Source organism: Poecilia mexicana, unplaced genomic scaffold (genome assembly GCF_051168715.1).
Source record: "Poecilia mexicana isolate PSO_F unplaced genomic scaffold, ASM5116871v1 scaffold_3, whole genome shotgun sequence".
In the NCBI taxonomy this organism is placed as follows: domain Eukaryota; kingdom Metazoa; phylum Chordata; class Actinopteri; order Cyprinodontiformes; family Poeciliidae; genus Poecilia; species Poecilia mexicana.
The window spans coordinates 26,971,807-26,992,179 of record NW_028263372.1 but is presented as its reverse complement, the minus strand read 5'-3'; the positions used below and the strand labels follow the sequence as shown (position 1 = coordinate 26,992,179).

General features: G+C 37.6%; 2 protein-coding genes across 2 annotated transcripts in view; both read right to left on the bottom strand.

The window, feature by feature from the left end:
* Positions 1-350: 350 nt before the first annotated feature.
* Positions 351-17,811, bottom strand: LOC148160260 (MAM domain-containing glycosylphosphatidylinositol anchor protein 1-like). Its single transcript, XM_088004637.1, has 4 exons — positions 16,677-17,811; positions 9,008-9,274; positions 8,757-8,905; positions 351-566 (listed from the first exon to the last, which is right to left on the bottom strand). Exons 1-4 carry the CDS (start codon positions 16,960-16,962, stop codon positions 351-353), a joined length of 918 nt encoding a protein of 305 aa, XP_087860763.1. The 5' UTR covers positions 16,963-17,811.
* Positions 17,812-19,059: 1,248 nt separating this feature from the next.
* Positions 19,060-20,373, bottom strand: part of LOC106916391 (MAM domain-containing glycosylphosphatidylinositol anchor protein 1) — a 73,654-nt gene continuing 72,340 nt past the window's right edge. The window contains exons 6-7 of the mRNA XM_088004636.1: positions 19,162-19,491; positions 19,060-19,073 (exon numbers count right to left, since the gene is read on the bottom strand). Coding sequence (XP_087860762.1) covers positions 19,060-19,073; positions 19,162-19,491 — 344 coding nt within the window. The remainder of the gene's footprint in view (positions 19,074-19,161; positions 19,492-20,373) is intronic.

Sequence of the window (20,373 nt, the reverse complement as noted above, 5' to 3'; positions counted from 1 at the left end):
GACTCCCTGTCGGAAAACTCTGAGTGGTTATGCTACCCAGTCTGGCTCTGTGACTGTTCCTCTTGCAAACTCAATGGCATACTAGTAGTGTTAAATCAAATTGAACCCAAATTCTTCTAAAGTAGATTAACAGTGATGGGCAACAAAATTATAGCATAAGCATCCTTAGTTTGAGGAGTAAGGTCTGAAAAAGAGTATTCCTCACTTTAAAATGGAAGAAATAATATTTGTTTGGTCTTACCTGAAGATCGTGGATATGTGTAGGCTGTAAGAAAATTACATTTGCATTATTATCTAGATAAGCACATTATTATCTGTGTTTTGAGCATATTCATAAACATCCTAATTCTTTACACAAAAACGAAGGATGTGAAAAGAGACTTACGTTCTGAGTACAAAATGATTCGGCTGACATAGTCCCCTGTGCTGTAGGTGGTGATGGGAGCCAGTCGAATCTCATAGGACAGGGGAATTCTCAGGTCTGTTATTATGTGGGACATCAGCACGCCTTTCTCTGGCTCCTTACCCTTCAGGTCTATTTGCTTTGACACCAGGTTCTGCTTGTTCTGTGCAGGTGAAATGCAAAACATTTTGCAAATATTAGAAGAGCAATGCCGCAGGAGTATGATGAATCCCGCTCTCACTGTATTTGGCACTGAAATTCATATATTCACCACTGCCAGTCATCATTCCTCATCCCTAAACTAAAAGTGGGCATAGGTAATGTTCACTCAAAACATAAGAAGTATACCTGATGTGCTTTCTTACATTACTGAAACCAGACTATCAGTTGGCCAATTTTTCTTTGTATTATCACTATTTGTAAATGCCTTTATCAAAGTCTTAATTATCCACCAATACCACTGATACAGCCATTTTAGTTAGTAAATGTGAGTACAAACTTACCACTTCTGGGCATTTTTCCGAACATCATACCACTGGGCTTAGATAGTCTTCAATTCCATAAAATTTTAAGTCTCCTTTTTTTTTAAATCCAAAACAAATCTGTCCTGCTTTACTAATTAAAAGCTTTGGAGGCCACCGCATGCAATATTACTTTGCAGCTCTCTCTCTAAGCAATTTGTGGTCTAAAAAATACATGTTGGTCCAGTTTTAGAGCACTCAGCGAAATAAGTGATTTCCCATAATGATGACATGACAAGGACTCAATAGCCATTACTTGAGAAGCAGGAATCAAACACATTTCTTCAACTGTCTCTGTTCAGTTATTTTGCTTTTCAGCAAGCGTTGCAATGTACAACCGAATCACATCGCCTCCCACATAAACAACTGTAAATCAATTAAACCGGCCGTGGATCATACAAATGTAAAAGGATTATCATGTTAACCAAGTCCAGTTGTCTCATTTTTTAAGTTTTTTTTTTTTTTTTCTGTCACCATCGCATTTAATAAAGAGCTATGTCTATGTTATTCCACCCACGGACAGAAGGATCCATTAGCTGTGTATCTGCCTCTGATCCCAGCTACTTAAAGACCTGACAGTGAACTCAATCTAATGCATTAGGTCAGCCACTTCACCATAACAACTTGGTACACCCACAGCATGCCATTATCAGGTAACGCATGAAGAAGAGCTCTCTCTCTCTCTCTCTATGTGTGTGTGAGCAGATATTGTGTGTGTGATTTTGTGGTAATGGTAAATGTGCAGTGTACCAACTCTAAATGTTCAGCTAATGGAGCCTTGGGCGATTCTTCCAATTTGTCTGTAGCGCCGCCTTTATTTAGATGTGTATCACATTTGCTGAGTATGATTTCATGTACACCTGTCGATGTATTGTTTTTAACAAAAATAAAAGTTGGCTACTATCCTGCTCAATCTCTACACCACCATCACCCCCATGAGTGTTTTCTTTTACATTTTTGTGTATCTGATCTTTTATCTCAGTTTTCCAAACCACCTAAACGTAAAAAGAGGAAAACTTTGGATTTTACCAGTTTTGTTATTAATAAATGAAAATAAATCATGGATATCAATTTGTTTAGTAAAATATACAACCTAGCAGGTTTTTTTCTATCAAACCTATGTACTGCTTTCAGGTCTACATCAAAAACATTTCCAAAAGTCTTAACGATTCTGGATCCAATAACATTTCCTATAATCTTCCTACATGCAGCTCCGTACACCGTGACATCCCTACTCAGGTTTCCTCTGGCAGTCAGTTTGAGGTCTTGTTGCTTCCATTGTATTCCCATAAACCAACACAAATTCAAACTTAGCCTGGCAGAGTTGATCATTTTTATTGACAAGACCACAGTGAGTCATGCCCTGGCTGCCAGGAATTTGGTTCTCTCACTCCAATTACTGTTTGAGCCTCCCATGGCAGCCACAGCCCCAAGCCCTCCAAGTGTGCACTTGGCAGCGAGCTTTGAATCAAATCCTTCTTTCCTAACCAGGCTCTGCGCCACTAGCTGTTCTGCCTGTTCATTCTCCTTTTCTCACTGCCGTTCTGGCTAGGTCCAGGCCAGTTGATCCAACTTTTCACACTCTGTTCCCAGTCAGGAAGGATCTCCACCTCGACTTCCTGACACCAAACAAAGCAAACGGAACGGTGGGTTTTCAGATTAAACCTTTCATCCATTTAGTAACATACTATAAGATTCAGCATGTATAAGATTAGGTGACGTTTGAATGTTGATTCAGACAGCAAACTTGACCTGTGCCGCTCCTTCACATTTGATCGTAATCACCTTTGGCTGAGTATATAAAGCATAAACTAACAATCTGTGTGGACTATTTAAGCTATAAGACCTCTGCATCTGCCTTTGAGGTCAGAGATCTTCTCCTCACTTCCTGACATGGAGAAGACAGATTCAGAAAGGTAGAGATGCCCCTGTCCTTTCATGATCTGTTGAGTAGCATGGCCATGGGGTGAGGAGATCTGAGAAAAGATGCCAAACTCAAATTGCATTATATTCCCTGATAAAAAAAAGATTTTTAAACATTTACCTGTTAGTTGTAGGATAAAAAATATCTATATAATTAGGCAATACGTAGCTGTATGGTTGATGAAAAGTTACAATTAAACTTTAAAATGGCACTACTCACTACACAGTGCACTAGAGAGTGAAGCTGTGGCCAATTTAAACAGAGCTTGAGCTTTATGTAATATTCTCCCTCCCTCTTCACCTGTGCTTAGTTCCCCTTTTATCTGCACCTGTGTTTTATCTGTTAATTACCCTGCCACTTTTTAGGTGCATTACTTTTCCATGGTAACTTCCTGATCATCTATCTTGTCTTGCTTGTGCAATGGGTTATTTTTTTTCCCTTAAGATTTTTTGCTATAATTCAGCTGAGGTTCACACATTTCTAAATCTGCTTACTATTTGGGTTTGGCTCTGACCTTACAACCAGTGACAAACTTGACCCATATATCACTTTTCTGAACAGCTGAAATGAATGCAATGTAATAACTGACAAGGTTTCAAGTGACTGTTCTCAAGGTTTCTGGTGAGTGTCTTCATTGGCATCCAGAGAAAACTACATAGGCCACAAACAGATACAGACAAACTGACATGGGGAGAGAAGAGAAACGTTTCTGCAACGACAAGATGAAATATCAATAACTGAAAATCTATTCACCTTCTATTACCGTCCAAATTTCCTTAAATGTATTATGTATGGTGCAGTGTTGGGTGCATGGAAAGGCCATGCAGGAGCATCACTTGCTTGTCTTCCTACACCATACAATTAAAATACTGTATCTGCAGTAAACACACACAATGTTTCACTCTGTGAGGAATGCATTTTTTGTCTTTAATACAACAATGCATACAAAAAAATCTGTTTTGAGAGCAAATGCCTCTACAAAGACATTTGTTGCTTTGCACAGCTACTTTAGTCAATTGGTGCAATAAAGCTGAAAAAGTATGGCGATGTAATAAAAAAATAAACGGTGATCATTTTGAGATGTTTGAGCTTTAAGAATAAAGATAAACAGTCTTTATGTGTGAGTGACCATGTTCTGAAGACAGACCTATCTGATCTTACACTGAGGATGAAATGCAAAAAAAAAGAGAGAATGAATGCTGTTTTCAGGGTAGGGTTTAGGTATGAATCAAGTTTAAATTAGGATTAGGCTTAGAGTTAGGGAAAGGTTCTTGTGAAAATAAAAAGACACTATGTGTAGATGTGTGCATGGCTCTAGATTTCATGTAAGAAAAAAGAGCAGGATAAGAAAGATGCAAAACTTATTTTGAAATGGAAAGATGTCAGATGATAAAGTCTATATTACCACCTTGATGTGTGCGCGTGTGTATGCGTGTGTGTGTTCATTGGAAACAGATGCTCCCAGGAATTTCAGTCAGGAAGTGTTTGTAGCTGTGTCTTTATCAGATTGTCATCAAAGACACAACAAGACAAAGAATGTGTGAAAGAGGAGACAGGCCGCCATAAAACACAAGCACAGTCTGATATATAAGAGACTTGGACTGACAAAACGTGTGAGGTTAAATTTTAATCTGTTAATGGATCTCTTTCATCACTAATTAAGCAAATGAGAGACTTTAAGTGATATCATGTGTATGTGGAAAGTTCAGAGAGTTGACATTCTGTGTAAAATATGGATGTTTGCATGTCATCTCCTAATTGCGCCACTCATGAATCCATAAGTACACTCTACCTGCGTAGTTATAGTGGAAATCTTCACGAATTATTCACAAATTTGATTCAATGTAAAATATGTAATGCGTCATTAAGATTTTCAATCTGTCATTTATATGTTAATGGGGACACTGGTTTGTCCATCTTAAAATGTTTGATTAAAAATTGATCCATAAATGACACACGTTACATTTACTTGCACTAGGACAATTTCCAAATTGATTTGATTTATAACATAAAAAAATGAGTTTGCATGAATTTCATTTGCTAATTCAAAACGAAAATATGTATGTTTAATATAAATAGACTTCTAAAATAAACCAGGATGTAATCTAGTATAAACAGGAGGAAGTAAAAAAAAGTAGCAACAGAAACTAGAACTTTGTTGTGTGAAACGTATGGGAGACTATTCCACTGGTGATATATTTCTTTCAGATAAAAGACTACAATAATTCATTTAGATTTATGGTTGACATTCCTTCCAACATAATCTATGTACAAACATTTGGGAGTAATTTCTAAAATTTTGTAATGAGAACCACAAAGAAAAACCTTTTTGTGAGTTTGTTCTTGGTTAAACTAGACTATGCTCCTACTCTGCATCAAGCACCAAAAGGCTTGCAGCCTTGTTTGACAGATTATAATGTCATTTGAGTGTTTTCCATGAACTGAACACAATGATTTTACTTTGAATTGCACAAACTGCTTTCTATGTGGCCTTTCAGATTTTATAATGCTTTTCCTTTCTTCCTTTGATTTATATCTCGATTTAGGATGTGGAAGTTAGACAACTGTGAGTCACAATCCTGGACACAACCTAAGGGAAAGAATACAAAATTGTAATGAATTTTCTGTAAGTCAGAAAAACCTAGATTCAATTTAGGGTTATTTTATTAGGGCAATCTTTATTCAAGTTCATCAGGATCTGTTTTAAAACGCTGTATGTTTGTTATTATTAAGAAATTTTTAGCTGATTAGACAACTGAAAAAAACTGCAGACATGATAATTTAGTAGGAGCTACAAGACGTAATTTATAATGGTTAAAAGTGTTAATATCTTGGAAATACAATAATAATGTAACTAATTTGATTAATTAGATATCCTAACATAATGTGTTACTGACCTTTGACAGCATTAGAAAAAATTCTGTAATGAAGAACAAATTGTTTAGTTTATTTACCTCTCCTAATGAAAAAAAAAAAAAAAAAGATTGCATAACCATCACTTCCAAGAGGTAAACACATCAATTTCCAATAATACTTTGGATGAAGCTTATGGTGCAAAGAAATGGAGTGTATCGCCTGCTTGATAGAAAAAGTACGGCCTGTCAACGCAGCTAATTCCTACACAGATAAATCCCCCCACAGTAAGATAACAAGGAGTCTGACTCTGACTCACATGAATATACATGGATATTGGTAAATGCACTGGCGGGCAATTAAACACAGTATTTACATACTCCAAACGGAATGGATAAAGTTGAATAAATGTACACAGACTTACATCAGAAAAACACAAAATTAAAATGCAAGTGCAAGCAAATGAAAAAAGAAAAAAAATTGCAGCCATGTTTCAGATCAAACAGTACAGCGAAACATGAACTGATCCTGTCCTCATGTATTTCCCTCAGAGTTTGCATGTCTCCCTTGGGACTCTACATAATTTTCTATGCTCTGAAAAGATAGACTGTCAAGGCGTTAAAAGGATGAACTGTAAAAGAAAAAAAGTAGAAATAGATGGGTTGTGAAACTGAGATGATATTACATTTGAATGATCCACTGGTGTACTTAACAGTCAAGAGGACGTGTGAGATTTCATGTTTTTCTTTAATTTGCATTGCAGCCCTCTACTTTGCACCCTTGCTTTCTTGCACACTCTCTTTCCTTTATTCTCAGTTGCTCTATACTCATGTAAAATAAAGTGCAGCAAATAAATAAATAAATTAATTAATACATTTAAGTAAGCCAAAGTTCATCTGACAACATCATGCACTATGTGAAGGCAATGATGTTGAAATGTGAAATGCCATGAAAAGTATGGCTGTATGTCAATTTCTTAGCGTAGTAATAATAGAACAGAAAAATAGATCATGGTGGATTAACAAGAAGAAATCCCAGAAGAGAGAGAAAACAGAGGAGAAAACAAAATAAGTCTGAACAGAAATCTTTATACATCTCCAAGTTACATGGTTCTTCCCTAATGTGAAAAGTACAGCATCAGAGTTTATCTGGGATTAGTAAATTAATACATGCTTCTTGTTGATGTCCAGGTTAATATCAGAGGGCAGAAACTGATTTGTTTATTAAAGCTATTCTACTACAGTCCAATTTGTGTGTACAAAACTAATTTAACACTTCTTTTATTGTCATGTAAATAAGCTTGCATCTATGTAAAGTCAATCTTTCGGGAAAACATAAAAATGTGAAAGATACTGAATGATTTCAACTCTTCTCAACCAATATTCAGATCGAAACAGCAACAAATACCCGGTGCAGCATTTTTTATGGAGTTAGGTACTGAACTGTTTTGTGAACATTGGAGTAAAGTCCTTTGCGATAAAGAAAAGTCAGCCATCTTATAAAATGCAATGACGCAACCTGACTATTTTGACTCTATTGCTATCCTCAGAATGTTTTAGATCAATTTGGATTACAAAAAGTTATTTATATAAAAGTAATAAGGCATTTTGTAGACAACTTCCTAATTAATTTAAATAAATTCAAAGTCAATGCACTATGTAGCTCTCATCAGAAAGCTACAGAAAATCAGTGAGCAGAGATGGAAAGTGTGTGAGAAAGGTGTCAATTACATATGTTTTGTCAGGAGGAATGGGCCAAAATCCCTTCAAGTGTTGTGAAATGTGGAAAGATGGCCAAAACATTGGATCCAAGTTTGCAATGCTATGAAGTAAGTGTATGTGAATATCTCACTTTGAGGAAAGAAAAACAATTCTCAACTTGAACTGGTTTTCACATAATAGAAAAAAAAAAAAAAGTTAATCCTAACATGAAGAGTTTATTCCAGGGGTCGGCAACTCCAGGCCTCGAGCGCCGGTCTCCTGCAACTTTTAGATGTGTCTCTACTTCAACACACCTGAGTCAAATAATGAGGTCGTTGGCAGGACTCTGGAGAACTTGACTGCACTGACAAGGGAATTCAGCTATTGGATCCAGGTGTGTTGGGCCAAGGAGACATCTAAGAGTTGCAGGACACCGGCCCTCGAGGACCAGGATTGCCCACCCCAGGTTTAGTCTGACGTCACAGTAAGAAGAAGAAAAGGTCCTGTGTCTTTTTATACAGACAATATAAATATCTAGTTTTAACTGTAGTTGAAGTATGAACATTTTGATTTATTTACCTTATTCTTCTTTACACTTATTCCGTTCCAAATTTACTGCACATTGCTCGGATCTTTAAAGAGATAGCAATTTTAAAAAAAACTAATGTAAAATGAAAGAACCTTACAAAAAGAAAAAAAGAAAACACTGAGGAAAACTGGTTGTTTTATTTATTCAGAGCAGGTGTATATTGATGGACTTCAAATGTGTGACACTCTTAAACCCTGCAAAGCCCCTGTTTACTAAATACGCAAAATCCATGACAAAAAGTGAAGCTCTGATGCTTTCCAACTCAAGGTCACTTTTGCAAACTTAGGAGGGCTGACCAGTGTTTGTCTTCCATTATGCTCTCCGACTTTACTGTTTCTCCCTACCCAAGAGGCTCTGTCACAATCTCTGTGTGCGTTTCAGAAGAACATCAGAAAGCAATCCCATCGCATGGTTTCCTGTAGTGAACTCTTGCCTGCAGAATGCTTGGCCTATGTTTCTCCGTTGTTCTCTGCAACTCCCGTGCACCTTTGTATCTAATGCACTGCTCCATTTGGAGCATTACTTAATCTAGATTATTTCCCTCTCTGCTCTGCCCCCTTTTCTATCAACAAATTTGCACAAGTACTCTACATCAAGCCATTTAGATCCTAATAGAGCCTCTCTTTAATCTTGTTTTAAGCTATTGCCAGCATTTGAGAATGTCAAATCATAGTACTATTATCTAGATCATATGCGAATACAACAATATGAGTACTGACACAACCGTTTATGTGTTATTACTGGTGTCTGTGCAGGCGGACTTTACCTTTCGAACATTTAGCCAGTAGCCAATGATGCGGTCGGTCGCCTGTGGGTCCCTTTGTGTCCACTGCAGGGTGTAGGAGTAATTATTTCCCTTCAGAATGCGCACTGGGTTTGGTGTATCAAAATAAAACTCAGCATTGTATGGTTGTGCTGTGGGCCAGGAAGTAAAACAAAATGATAGGTGTAAAAATGAGCCATGTAGAAAATGGATGAGCAAATTTTGATAAATAAAATGCCTATTTTTTCACTTACCGGAGACATTAAATCGGCACGTTGATGTCCCTGCACTGTTACTGACTCTGCACTCATAGGTCCCGTTGCTAGTGGGTTCCAGCTTGAACTTCAGCTCTGGTGTCTGCTTCAGGTCCGGCATGGACATTCGGATGAACTCGCCGTTGCGGAGCCATCGAATGTCTGTTAGGCGAGGAGGGTTGGACCGTAGCACAGTGCATCTCAGGGTCACTGTCTGGAAGTTCCTGGACCGCACATCCTGAAAGACTGGGTCCAGCATGGGAGGGTCTGCAAAGTCAACACATGATAATTCATTACCACAGCTTTCGGGAATACTAATCACTATTTTATTTATTTCATCATGTTTTCAGCAACATTATTTATTTCAGATTGTCACTGAAATACAGGCATTGACAAATTATCCGCCATAGAAAAACTACTGTTGCCAAAGGGATCAAGCATTACAAGGTGCAATCCCAACCCTGCTGCTAACCAATCCTAACCGGTAGTTATTAACCTGTCTGAAGTGATGTGTGGCTCTGCAGTTAATGACTGACTAGCTACTGTTGCCCTGGGGTCAGCGGAGACACAACACAGCCAAATTGCTCTGCCACAAATCACAGCCGCGCTAGTTCATCCCATGGCTAATCATGTAGATAGACAAGACACTAATAGTGCTCCTGCTGTATGAACTGTGATGAGATTTTGTGTTAAGGCCCCCAGAGGTGAGGTAGCATCACAGTTGTCCCTTATGCATCAAGTTTATCACGCACTGAAGTGTAATTATGTTCTAATCTATGTTATGTGTGTAATTTAGACAGACACAGAACAGGCGGGAGAAAGGGCAGGAGAAAGACAAAAGGATTATGGAAGAGGCAGAAGAGGAAAAAAATATGCTTTTATCTTGTTTTGTATCAAATGAGAATATTAATTTGACTTAAAATAGATTACTGCTTCGCTACTGAGTGTGGAAGTTTTGATTGTTTTGCTATTTTAACTTATTTGTGTGAGTTGTTATAAACCATACTATTATAGCTCTAACTGTATGTTTAGGGTCATTCTTTTGCTTTAAGGTAAACCTCCTTACTAATCTTCAGTCTTCTGCAGCTTTTCTTCATTTTCTTTCATTCTTTTCCCCATATTCACTGACCGGTCTCCCTGTTCCTGCTGAATAATATCCCCACAGTTTGACACACCCATCACCATGTTTCAGGTTGGGATTGGGTGTTTACACTGGTGTTAGGGGTTAATTTTATGCCAAACATACTGTTTAACAATTAAGTCATAATTTCATCTCACAACAGCCTTATAAGTTTTTGAGTTGTGCCATATCGTTTTCATTTTAAAACTACTTTAAACTTCTACACAACTTCCTCCCTTGGTTCTGCGGTTTTCAGGTTCCCATTTATCTGCTAACGTTCTCTAGTCAACCTCTCTGACCTCCGCGCAAAAAAGCTCCATTGATACTAAGATTAAACACAGTTGGAATAATTATCAAATGCCACACAGACTGAGCGTAGTGTTAAGCGCTTTTACACTTCAACCACATAAACCTAAAGTTGACAACAAGGACAAAGAGTCACACCTAAAATGTTAGTATTGGAAGAGAACCACTTTTCTCACTGATCCACAGTTGTCAGAAGAAAATTGGTTGGATTCAGGGGTGTCAGATTGACGGGGATTAGATACATTTGCATGTCAAAATTTTCAGATTTCTACTCTGGCCTGTATTCTTTTCCCTTAAGTGCTGCACTACCCAGATTAGATGGGTTTAAATGAAGTACACCTATATTGTGACTTTGAATTTTAATTCATGGTTAGTCAGACAGTTTTCAAGCTATGGTCATGGCTTGTGTTGAAAAGGTCAATGGAGAAGAACAGCCCACACATTTTTTATGCATTTGGACTTTGATTTGTAAGACCTGTCCATCTCTTGTCTCTCTGTGGAAAGTTAACATATTGATAAATGTTTCATTTGTTACAGTTCGAAAAAATCTCTAAACATGTTGACTTTAGATTAGATTCAAAGGAACTCAGTGTTTCAACTATTTTGGAGTTTGCTGGAAGTTTATTCCAGATTTGTGGTGCATAGAAGCTGAATGCTGCTTCTCCATGTTTGGTTCTGGTTCTGGGGATGCAGAACAAACCAGAACCAGAAGATCTCAGAAGTCCGGAAGGTTGGTAATCTTTCTTGTTTTTTGGTGGTAAGCCGTTCAATGATTTATAAACTAGCAACATTTTCATCTACTCTCTGAGCTACAGGGAGTCTGTGTAAGGATTTTAGAACTGAGGTGATGTGCTCTAGTTAATTATTTTTAACCTAAGATAAATAGAATATTTAAGAAACAAAATATTTTAAACTACAAGAAAAAAAAAGCCAAGACAGACCGCCAAGCAAATATGAATGTAATATTTTTTTCCATGGAAGAAAGTAGGAATTAATAACAGTTGCACTTGCTTATAGGGAGTAAAATGTCAGATTTCTAGTCCTTCCTCTGCAGACCAGTGAACTCAGCCAGACCAAATTCCTGTTTAAACCAGTTTATCATTCTGTGCTTGCACTTCAGTCTGAGGAACACGAGTGAGCACCTGAATGCTAAGGAGACGCGAAACCACCCCAGCATTTACCTTCCCAGTTTCTGTGCCTCCTGTTGCTTTTTGGTCAAGACTTTCTACATGTGGATGTGAAATCAACATAGTTTCTGACCTTTTCAGTTGTTCAACAATTATTGTCACATACTTTTCATATATCCATGAGCTCTTGAAAATTTCGATAAATACTATAAAAAGTTTCTTTGGGATTTTATGTGATAGATAAATACAATGTATCACATACATATGAAGTGGTAGAAAAATGACATTAGCACATTTTACAAATCCCTGTGTTATTTAATCATAGAAACAATCAAGCTTTTGTGTAAAGACCTCAGATTTATCAGAAAACATTAGATAAAAACAGTATTATTCAGACCAGGGAACACAAACAACAAAGTTGTGGAGAACTTCAAAGCATGGTTAGGTTAAGTTACATCCCAATCTTTGAAGATCTCCCAGCTCTTCTCAGTCCGTTATCTGAAAAATGGAAAGAACATAATAAAACTGAAAACCTAACAGAACATGGTCGTCCACAAAAAAGTGGCACAGAAAGGCATGGAACCATGCTCTGGAGGAGCTGCAGAGCTCAAAAACTCAAGTGGGAGAATCTGTTGACTGGGCAATTATTTGTAATGTGATCCACAAATCAGGCCTTCATGGAAAAGTTGCAGAAATAAATATACTGTTAAAGGAAAGTAATAAGAAGTTTGCCACAAGCCATGTAGGAGACAGAGCAAACAATGACCTGGCCAAATCAAAATGAAGTTGAAAATCTTTGTGGAAAACATTAAGTGTTGGAAAAATCTGATACTGCCTTAAAATCCAATCACTAAACTTCAAACTGAACAAATAATCCCCATGGTAAAATGGAGTAGAGGCCGAATTATGCTTTTGGGATACATACTAAGAACTGAAAAAAGTAACGTGCAGAGAAACAAACTAATTGTGAAGTACTGGTATTAGAATTAGAAAAAACAAGTTTGAAAAAAGAGGAAGGTTGGGTGTGAGCCTGTGTTCAAGCAGTTTATAAATTATTCCACTGCCTCTGGATTCTGGTAGAAAAGTCTGGAACAATTACAGAAGTTTTCAGGCAGTACATTACACTTTTCAAGCTCATGGGAAATTTCTTTCGTACTTGACTCTCCAAATTCTCTCAAGCTTCATTTTTGCATTCATTTCCTCCTCATTTGGGGCTGACGCTACTGCACCTCAATGTTTCATAGTCAGAATGCTATAATCCATGTAAGCACGCCATTGCTATCTGTCTTATCGAATACAAAATGGTTTCAATCCAGCAATGCAACACTGATCAAGCCCAAAATAAAAGTAAATTCACACAAAACTGGAAGGGTGGAGTAGGTGTGTGTGTGTGTGTAAGAGGGGTGGAGGTGTGCAGTGTATAAGGTGTTGTGAGTTAAGAGAGAAAGAGCTCTTTAAAAAAAAGACAACAACGAGGAAGACAAATGACAGAGAGAGTGTGGTGTGAAAAAGTCAGTGATTGAGTGTGGGAGGTGCTGAGCCAATGAGAGAATGCAGGATGCAGAAAGAGAATGGCAAGACAGAGAGAGGGCTTCTCTCATGGTCAACAGTTGGCTGATTGATGATGATGAGAATGGCAATGAGGAAGAACATACACCGCTGTAGGAAAAATAACGAAGAGCGGTAATGGAAAGAAAGGACCCGAGACAAAGTCGGCAGTAGAACATGCAAAAGCAGCGTATCTGTTTAATTATAGCTGCCACATAAAATGATGACATCCTTCACATTGATCTACCCCAAAAAATGAAGGGAGAAAAGAAAGACCAAATTAAATTGAAAACTTATGTTAGATAGGGCTGGGAATAAAATAGGTCAGAAGAACAACAGTAAAAAAAAAAAAAAAAAAATCTGGTTTTCTGCATGTTTAATGCTGTACCCACAGAATGATGTTCTTATTTAGGTTGTTTTCTATTTGCCAACTTTTTTTTTCTCCCCTTTGGTCAGCACCTCAATATGCTTTCCTCCACTTTGCCAGCTTTCTTCTCGCAACCTCTCTCTTAACCCCATATCTCTCACTCTTAGACTAGTTCATGTATCTGTCTCTTTGCTCAGTTTTTTTTTTCTCTCAGTCCAAAGTGGGGTGGCCACCTGCTCCATTAATCAGAGTCGGCCCTGTGAGGACAGCAGCGCTCACAGTGTTGGCCCTGCACCCTGCCACCATTAGCAAGCTTTCTAAATACTTTGTGCAGAGAATAGAAAAGGAGAGAATGCATTAATTTGTGCCTTTATATTAGGTGAGTGAGTGCTGGACACAAAGACATCAAAGGAAACTAGGCCAGAAATGAAGTTATGTGTAAGGAAATGAAACGACATGGGGAATGAACAAACTTAAAGAAATTTATCAAACACTTTTTGGGCAAAGCCTTTTTTTAGTGATGACAAATTCCAGACGTTTCCTGTATGGAGAAGTTAGGTGTGATTTTAACTTCACAGCAAATCGTCTCCACATCTAGTAGAGGTTCTTTCTATGTGCTCGGATCTTCTCTTCTTATTTACAGATTTACATCTTTTTTTTTTTTAAGATTATTTAGGCCCTAGAGGCCTTTATCTGATAGTGAAGTGATAGGAAAGTGGGTTGTTAGACAGGAGGAAAACATGTGGCAAAAGTCAACAGGTTGGAACTTGAACTCGTGATGGCCGTGTAGAGGACTGTGACCTCTTCATACAAGGGTCCCTCACTTAAACCCTGAGCCACGGCTGCACTCACAGATTTACAATTTAAAACAAGTCCGAGTCACAGTCTCTGAAACCAACTAGGAGTTTGGGAAATCGACACTCACTACATTTACAGATTCTTCTCAAGAATGTCTCAGTTCATCCTTTGATTATTTGATGTCTGCCGTAACCACATACACTAAGACAACACAATAGATGTTTCCATCTATTTAGGCATGATTTTTATTTTGGGGTGGGGGGGGGGGGGTATTTGCAGCAGCAATTTTTCAGAAAAATTTAATTTGCAATGAGATTAAGAGAATTCAGCTTTGGCCTTATCTGACTAGACTATATTTTCTCAGTATTTCAGTGGCTTGTCTTGTAAAATACTGTAGAAAGATCTGAACAAGGTTAAGCAGCCTAAATTTCATGACGATGAGAAAAAGGACAGGACTGTCGTTCACTTGACTACCTAAACCCAATAGATAATCTACGGGTTATTCTCATGTAGATGAGAGACACCAGGCCCAATGGTATTAAAGAAACCTGACTCACAGACTCTTTACCTCCACGTCATGTTGCATTAATAAAAGCAAAATAAATCATATCCAAGGATTGAGTGGAGATCTGGTACAGCAAATAGACAGAAGTACTTTTCAATAGATCATTTGTGCCTTAAAGATGATTTTTATTGAACGTTACCTTATAAGAAGCTGAATTTTGTGTTCAATAGCTTTACGACATAATCAAATTACCAAAATAAAACATTTGAAAACTAACACCCTGAGGAGCTTCAATTATTGAATTGAATTAAAGAAATAAATTACATTTTATACTGAGATGCACCTCTACATGTAGTTAAACATTAAGACAGTCACAAAGTCGGCCTTCTATCACCTGAAGAACATCTCCAGGATTAGAGGACTAATGTCTCAGCACGATCTAGAGAAACTCATCCATGCATTTATCTTTAGCCGCATTGATTACTGCAACAGCGTCTTCACAGGTCTGACTAATAAATCAATCAAACAGCTGCAGCTGATCCAGAGCGCTGCTGCTCGTGTTCTCACTAAAACCAGGAAGATAGAGCACATAACACCAGTTTTAAAGTCCCTACACTGGCTCCCTGTAGCTCAGAGGATAGACTTTAAAATACTGTTGCTAGTTTATAAATCACTGAATGGTTTAGCACCACAATACATTAAAGATCTGTTATTGCTGTACCAACCGTCTAGACCCCTCAGATCTTCTGGTTCTGGTCTGCTCTGCATCCCCAGAACCAGAACCAAACGAGGAGAAGCAGCATTCAGTTTCTATGCACCACGGATTTGGAACAAACTTCCAGAAAACTGTAAAACAGCTGAAACACTGGGTGCCTTTAAATCTCAGCTTAAAACCCACCTGTTTAGAGTTGCTTATGGCAATTAATGCTTTCAACGTATTTGATGTTTTTAATCTTTTTAACGATTTCATCTTTTCTTTTTACTTTCTTTTTATTTTTCTTTCTCACTGTTTCCTTGTCAAACGAAGTTTTGAAAATCATGTAAAGCACTTTGAAATGCCTGCTGCTGAAATGTGCTATACAAATAAAATTTGATTGATTGATTGATTGATTAAGGACTAAAACTATTAACTGATTTCCAGGGAGTTGATTGATTGATTGATTGATTGATTGATTGATTGATTGATTGATTGATTGATTGATTGATTTTAAAAAAAAACACTACCAAACGATTATGAAAATAATTTTCTATACATGTGAAACAGAAAATGTAGAAAAAAATAGGAAAAGTCTAACCAGTATGATTTTAGACTAGAAGTAAAAGAAAAAGTAAAAGAAGAAAAAAGACAATCATAATTTGATCAGTTGTTCCATAATGTTATTTTCTTTTATCCAGTTGATATTATGCTTGTTTTCCAACCAGTTGGTTTTATTTATAGTTGGAGAAAACTCTCTTCTCTTAGTTTCAAAGTGACACACTATTTGTCTTTAACAGTTCACATATGAGTAAGGGTGTTTATGTTGATTCTTTGGAAAACTTAAATTTTTCAAAGTCTTCTCTATTTTGACTGACTTATTTAACTACACACACACACACACACACACACACGCATACACGCGCACACACACACACACACACACGCACGCACGCACGCACGCACGGACGCACGCACGCACGCACGCACTTTTTGCATACTTCTTTATACAATTACAATAGAGATTCTGACTTACCATAATTAACTTTGGTCATCTGTGTTTTTTTAAATAAACCACACACTTGCTTGTATATAAGATGTAAACTCAGATGTGTTATTGTCAAAGTGTGTGATTGCCACCACATGCAGTTGTAAGGTGTTGTGTGTAGAGTTCTCAGGTGAAAATAATCTGATCCACACTTACATTGCACATTCAGTTGGACCTGTGCCTCTCTGCGCTTGATGTTAAGGCCGTTGTATGAAGCTGTCTGACATCGATACACCCCCATCATGTCACGGCTGACGTTCTTTAGCCTCAAGCGGCCGTCGGGTGTCTCCACTGTGGGTTTCCCCGAAGGCATTAGCAAATCCTTCTCTGTCCGTGACCACAGAATTGGAGGACGAGGTTTGCCATCGACCAGGCAAACTAACTCGGTGTACCCTCCTTCACGCACACTTACAATCTGACCTCCTGTTGGAACTGACAGCATCGGAGGAGTGACTGGAGGAAAGGAAAAGGGAATTTTATAAAAATCATCTGAAGGAAAACAATAAAGAAAGTTTATTTATTTATTTATGTATTCTTTTGCTTTTAACTCAAGTAATAATGTTGTGGGCAAATAAAAAAAAAGAAAGAGCTTGACGTAAGTTTATGCAGAGATTTATTCCCTTTCGCTACCTTAATCATTGGATCATGATGAATTACTGCAAAAGGAAAACAATGGGAAGAAAAGCTATGTGACTGCATGTAATATTCAGGAGGCAGACATGACTTAAACATTAAATGCAGCATACTGAGGTAAACCTGGAATAACAGATAGATGACTGTATGTATTTGGTTAAAACTTACACTGAGCTGTCTAAAAAAACTAAATAATAAAAAAAAGTTTTAGTCCCTATAAAAAGGCTTAACATGAAAATACAGAAGCAAATTTAACCACATTTTGTTTTTACCAAGTAGTGCTGTTATCCAGCAAAATGCATCAGAGGGCTGGATATTCAAAGACAGAAAACTGAGAAAATCATTTAAAACATAAAATACGGCAGTATATAGTGGGCAATACATCATACCAGGAGAGCAGATAAACCAAGAACCATACTGTCAGATGTTGCCCGGCCCCGTGCCACACAATCATGGCACTTTGATGAGAAATGAGCTGCTGGGACACATCGGCAATGGACACGGGAAAAGAATAATGCACTATTGAAATGCTACTACTCCAGTAACCCTAGGCAACGGGGCTAAACAAAAAGACTGTGGGAAACCTTGATGCTTCAAAACTCACAGTCTAAACTAATTAAAGAGAAATCTAGTAGCTCAATGTTCCAACATACACAAATGGTTTCACAATTAGAGTTCCAGGAGATGCAACACATTAAGGCTACAGCAAAGGGTAGAAAGAACACAAAGTCAGATTGGGTACCAAACCCAAATGAAGCAAGATTTGATATATGATTATGGGTTTTCTGAGTGCCTGTCAACCACGACACCAACACCGAGGGTCTTATAGACAAAGCACAGTGACTATAGAAACCAGCGGAGATACTGTAAAGCAGCAACAATAAGAGATGCTTAGAAATGGTAAAGTTAAGAGAGACCAAAATGGATAATGCTCACAAGGATTAGAAGGTTAGAAGCCAAAATCAAGGTAACAGAAGAAAGCCAATTGTCAGAACTCCAGAAGGGGGCGTCTCAGAGATAGAAACAGTTGCCCATACCTGAGGCCCTGGAAATTTACCAAGGACTCAGAGCTCTGGCTGTCCAACTGAAGAGATACACTAAGGATAGAAGCCAGATGAATAGACAGGCTGTTCTAAACCAGCTACAGTGTATTCCCAGTGGTAAGGTAATAACACACAAGCCACCAACGGTGAACAACACTGGAAAGGTACACGAGAGAAAGAATTATTGCTTAACAATGATGCACAATGGCTGATAGACAGCAGCAGGCCACACTAATTTCCCTAAACATTACAATGGCAGATATCCTATAAAGAATCTCAGGTATGAACAAATGCTAAACATGGTGTTAGGAGTATCATACTGTGGAGATGCTTCAGTGGTTCTGTGACTTTTAATCTCATCAAAGTGGAAGGAATGATGAACAAAGAAGGATATGTGAAGATTTTGAAAGGAAACCTCAAGCAATCAGCAGCAAAACTGAGATTCCTCAGATTTCCCAAAGATTTGTTGCAAACTACAATAACTGACTGCATGCTGTTATCCAGCAAAGAGGATACACAACTAACTATTAGCACCAGAGCTAATAATTTTAACCCTGGTAGTTTTTGGTTTTTCTGAAATGTATTGTTTTCTGTGTACAAAGCAAATTAATGTATGTAAAAGCTGTATTTAAAAAAAATACTGTTTAACAGCACTTGGGAAATTTTTGAAAAAAATACATAATTTTTTACCTCAACTGAAAATATATATGAAATTTGAAAAAAACAAAAAACAAAAAAAAAAAAACATTGTTTTTCCTGTTTTTGGCTGATTAATGCAGTGCCCTCTCTGTTCAGTTTATCAGTCTAAAGATCAGTCTAAATACATTTTGTTATAAGAGCTCCTTGTTTGAATTTCCTTAGTGCTAATTGGTTATGTCTGAAAATAACAGCAGCAAAGTGTTTTTTCACAGTCTGACCCAGTCTCACAGAAATGTCAAATAGAAACAGAGAAATTAAAATCTTACCACTGTTTTGGGAGATGTTGACATCCACACGCAGCTCTGGCACCCTGCTGCCTGGGAAGTTTGCCACACAGCTGTACATAGCCAGGTCTCTGAACTTCATGTCTACAATCTCCAAGCTACTTGTGCCGGGCGCCATGTCAGGGTCACTGCGCAGTAATATCAAGCTTTCCGAGTTGAAGACGGGGACACCATTTTTGTACCAGGTGTAGTTGACTTTGTCCTGTGGAGTGGCGTCAACATGACATGACAGTTTCAGGTCCCGACCCATTTGGATGGTCTCGCTGTCCTTGTTAGAGTCCGGTGTGATTTGGAAAGTCAGGTTGCTCATTGCTGTGAGTTGGAGTAACAACATTAAGAAAAGGAGAGAAGAATGATTAAGATGTATTACCGTACTGGGTGTTGTAAAGAGAATTATCCAATGATCATCTTTTTAGGATACATGTTTAATAAAGTTTCCTAGCCCTCTGCTTCAGAAAACTCAATACTTACATTGTTTTCTTGTTGGAATTTTATCTCGTAATGTGAGGAGTTAACGACTGTTTTGACCAATTACTGTTCCTAGTCATTTATTTTAAAAAATCAGCTTAATGAGCATGCATTTACTATCATAAATATAGGTAACTATCACTTACACGCAGTATTAAGTTTGAATTTTATAGATGTAGAGCACTTGTTTTAAATGTTATCAGCCCATAGCTTTTATTTCTCTTCCTATTATTCTACAAACTAGACCGACTGCAGCTGCTAAGAAGGCATCTCTTCCTGTGGTTTGCACAGTGGTTCGTAAGCTTTGAACTCATTTAAAAGGATCATAATCAGAATTTACTGACACTGTGTGGCAAAGATTGTGTGCCAAACAAGGAATTTGACTTTGGCTTAAAGCACTGACAGTGTACAGACTAAAAGCATTAATATGAACACTTTAGATTGCTGTCCTATATGTTGCATGTTTTAAATATTGTCTAATTTAGGTATTATAAACATAGAGTGACATTAGACCTCTGTTTTACAAAATGTACTAATACATATTGGTCCTAGAACACTGTGCACACAAAAAATGGCAATAAAGTACAGTACTTGCAAGGTAGCTATACCGAATTACTTTTTAGTATTTTGATGATGCATGCTTTTAGCACAATATGAGATGTGCTTCCAATTCCTACATATAAAATTTTTGCAAAGTCTGGTGTGCAGACCCTGTAAGTCGATATT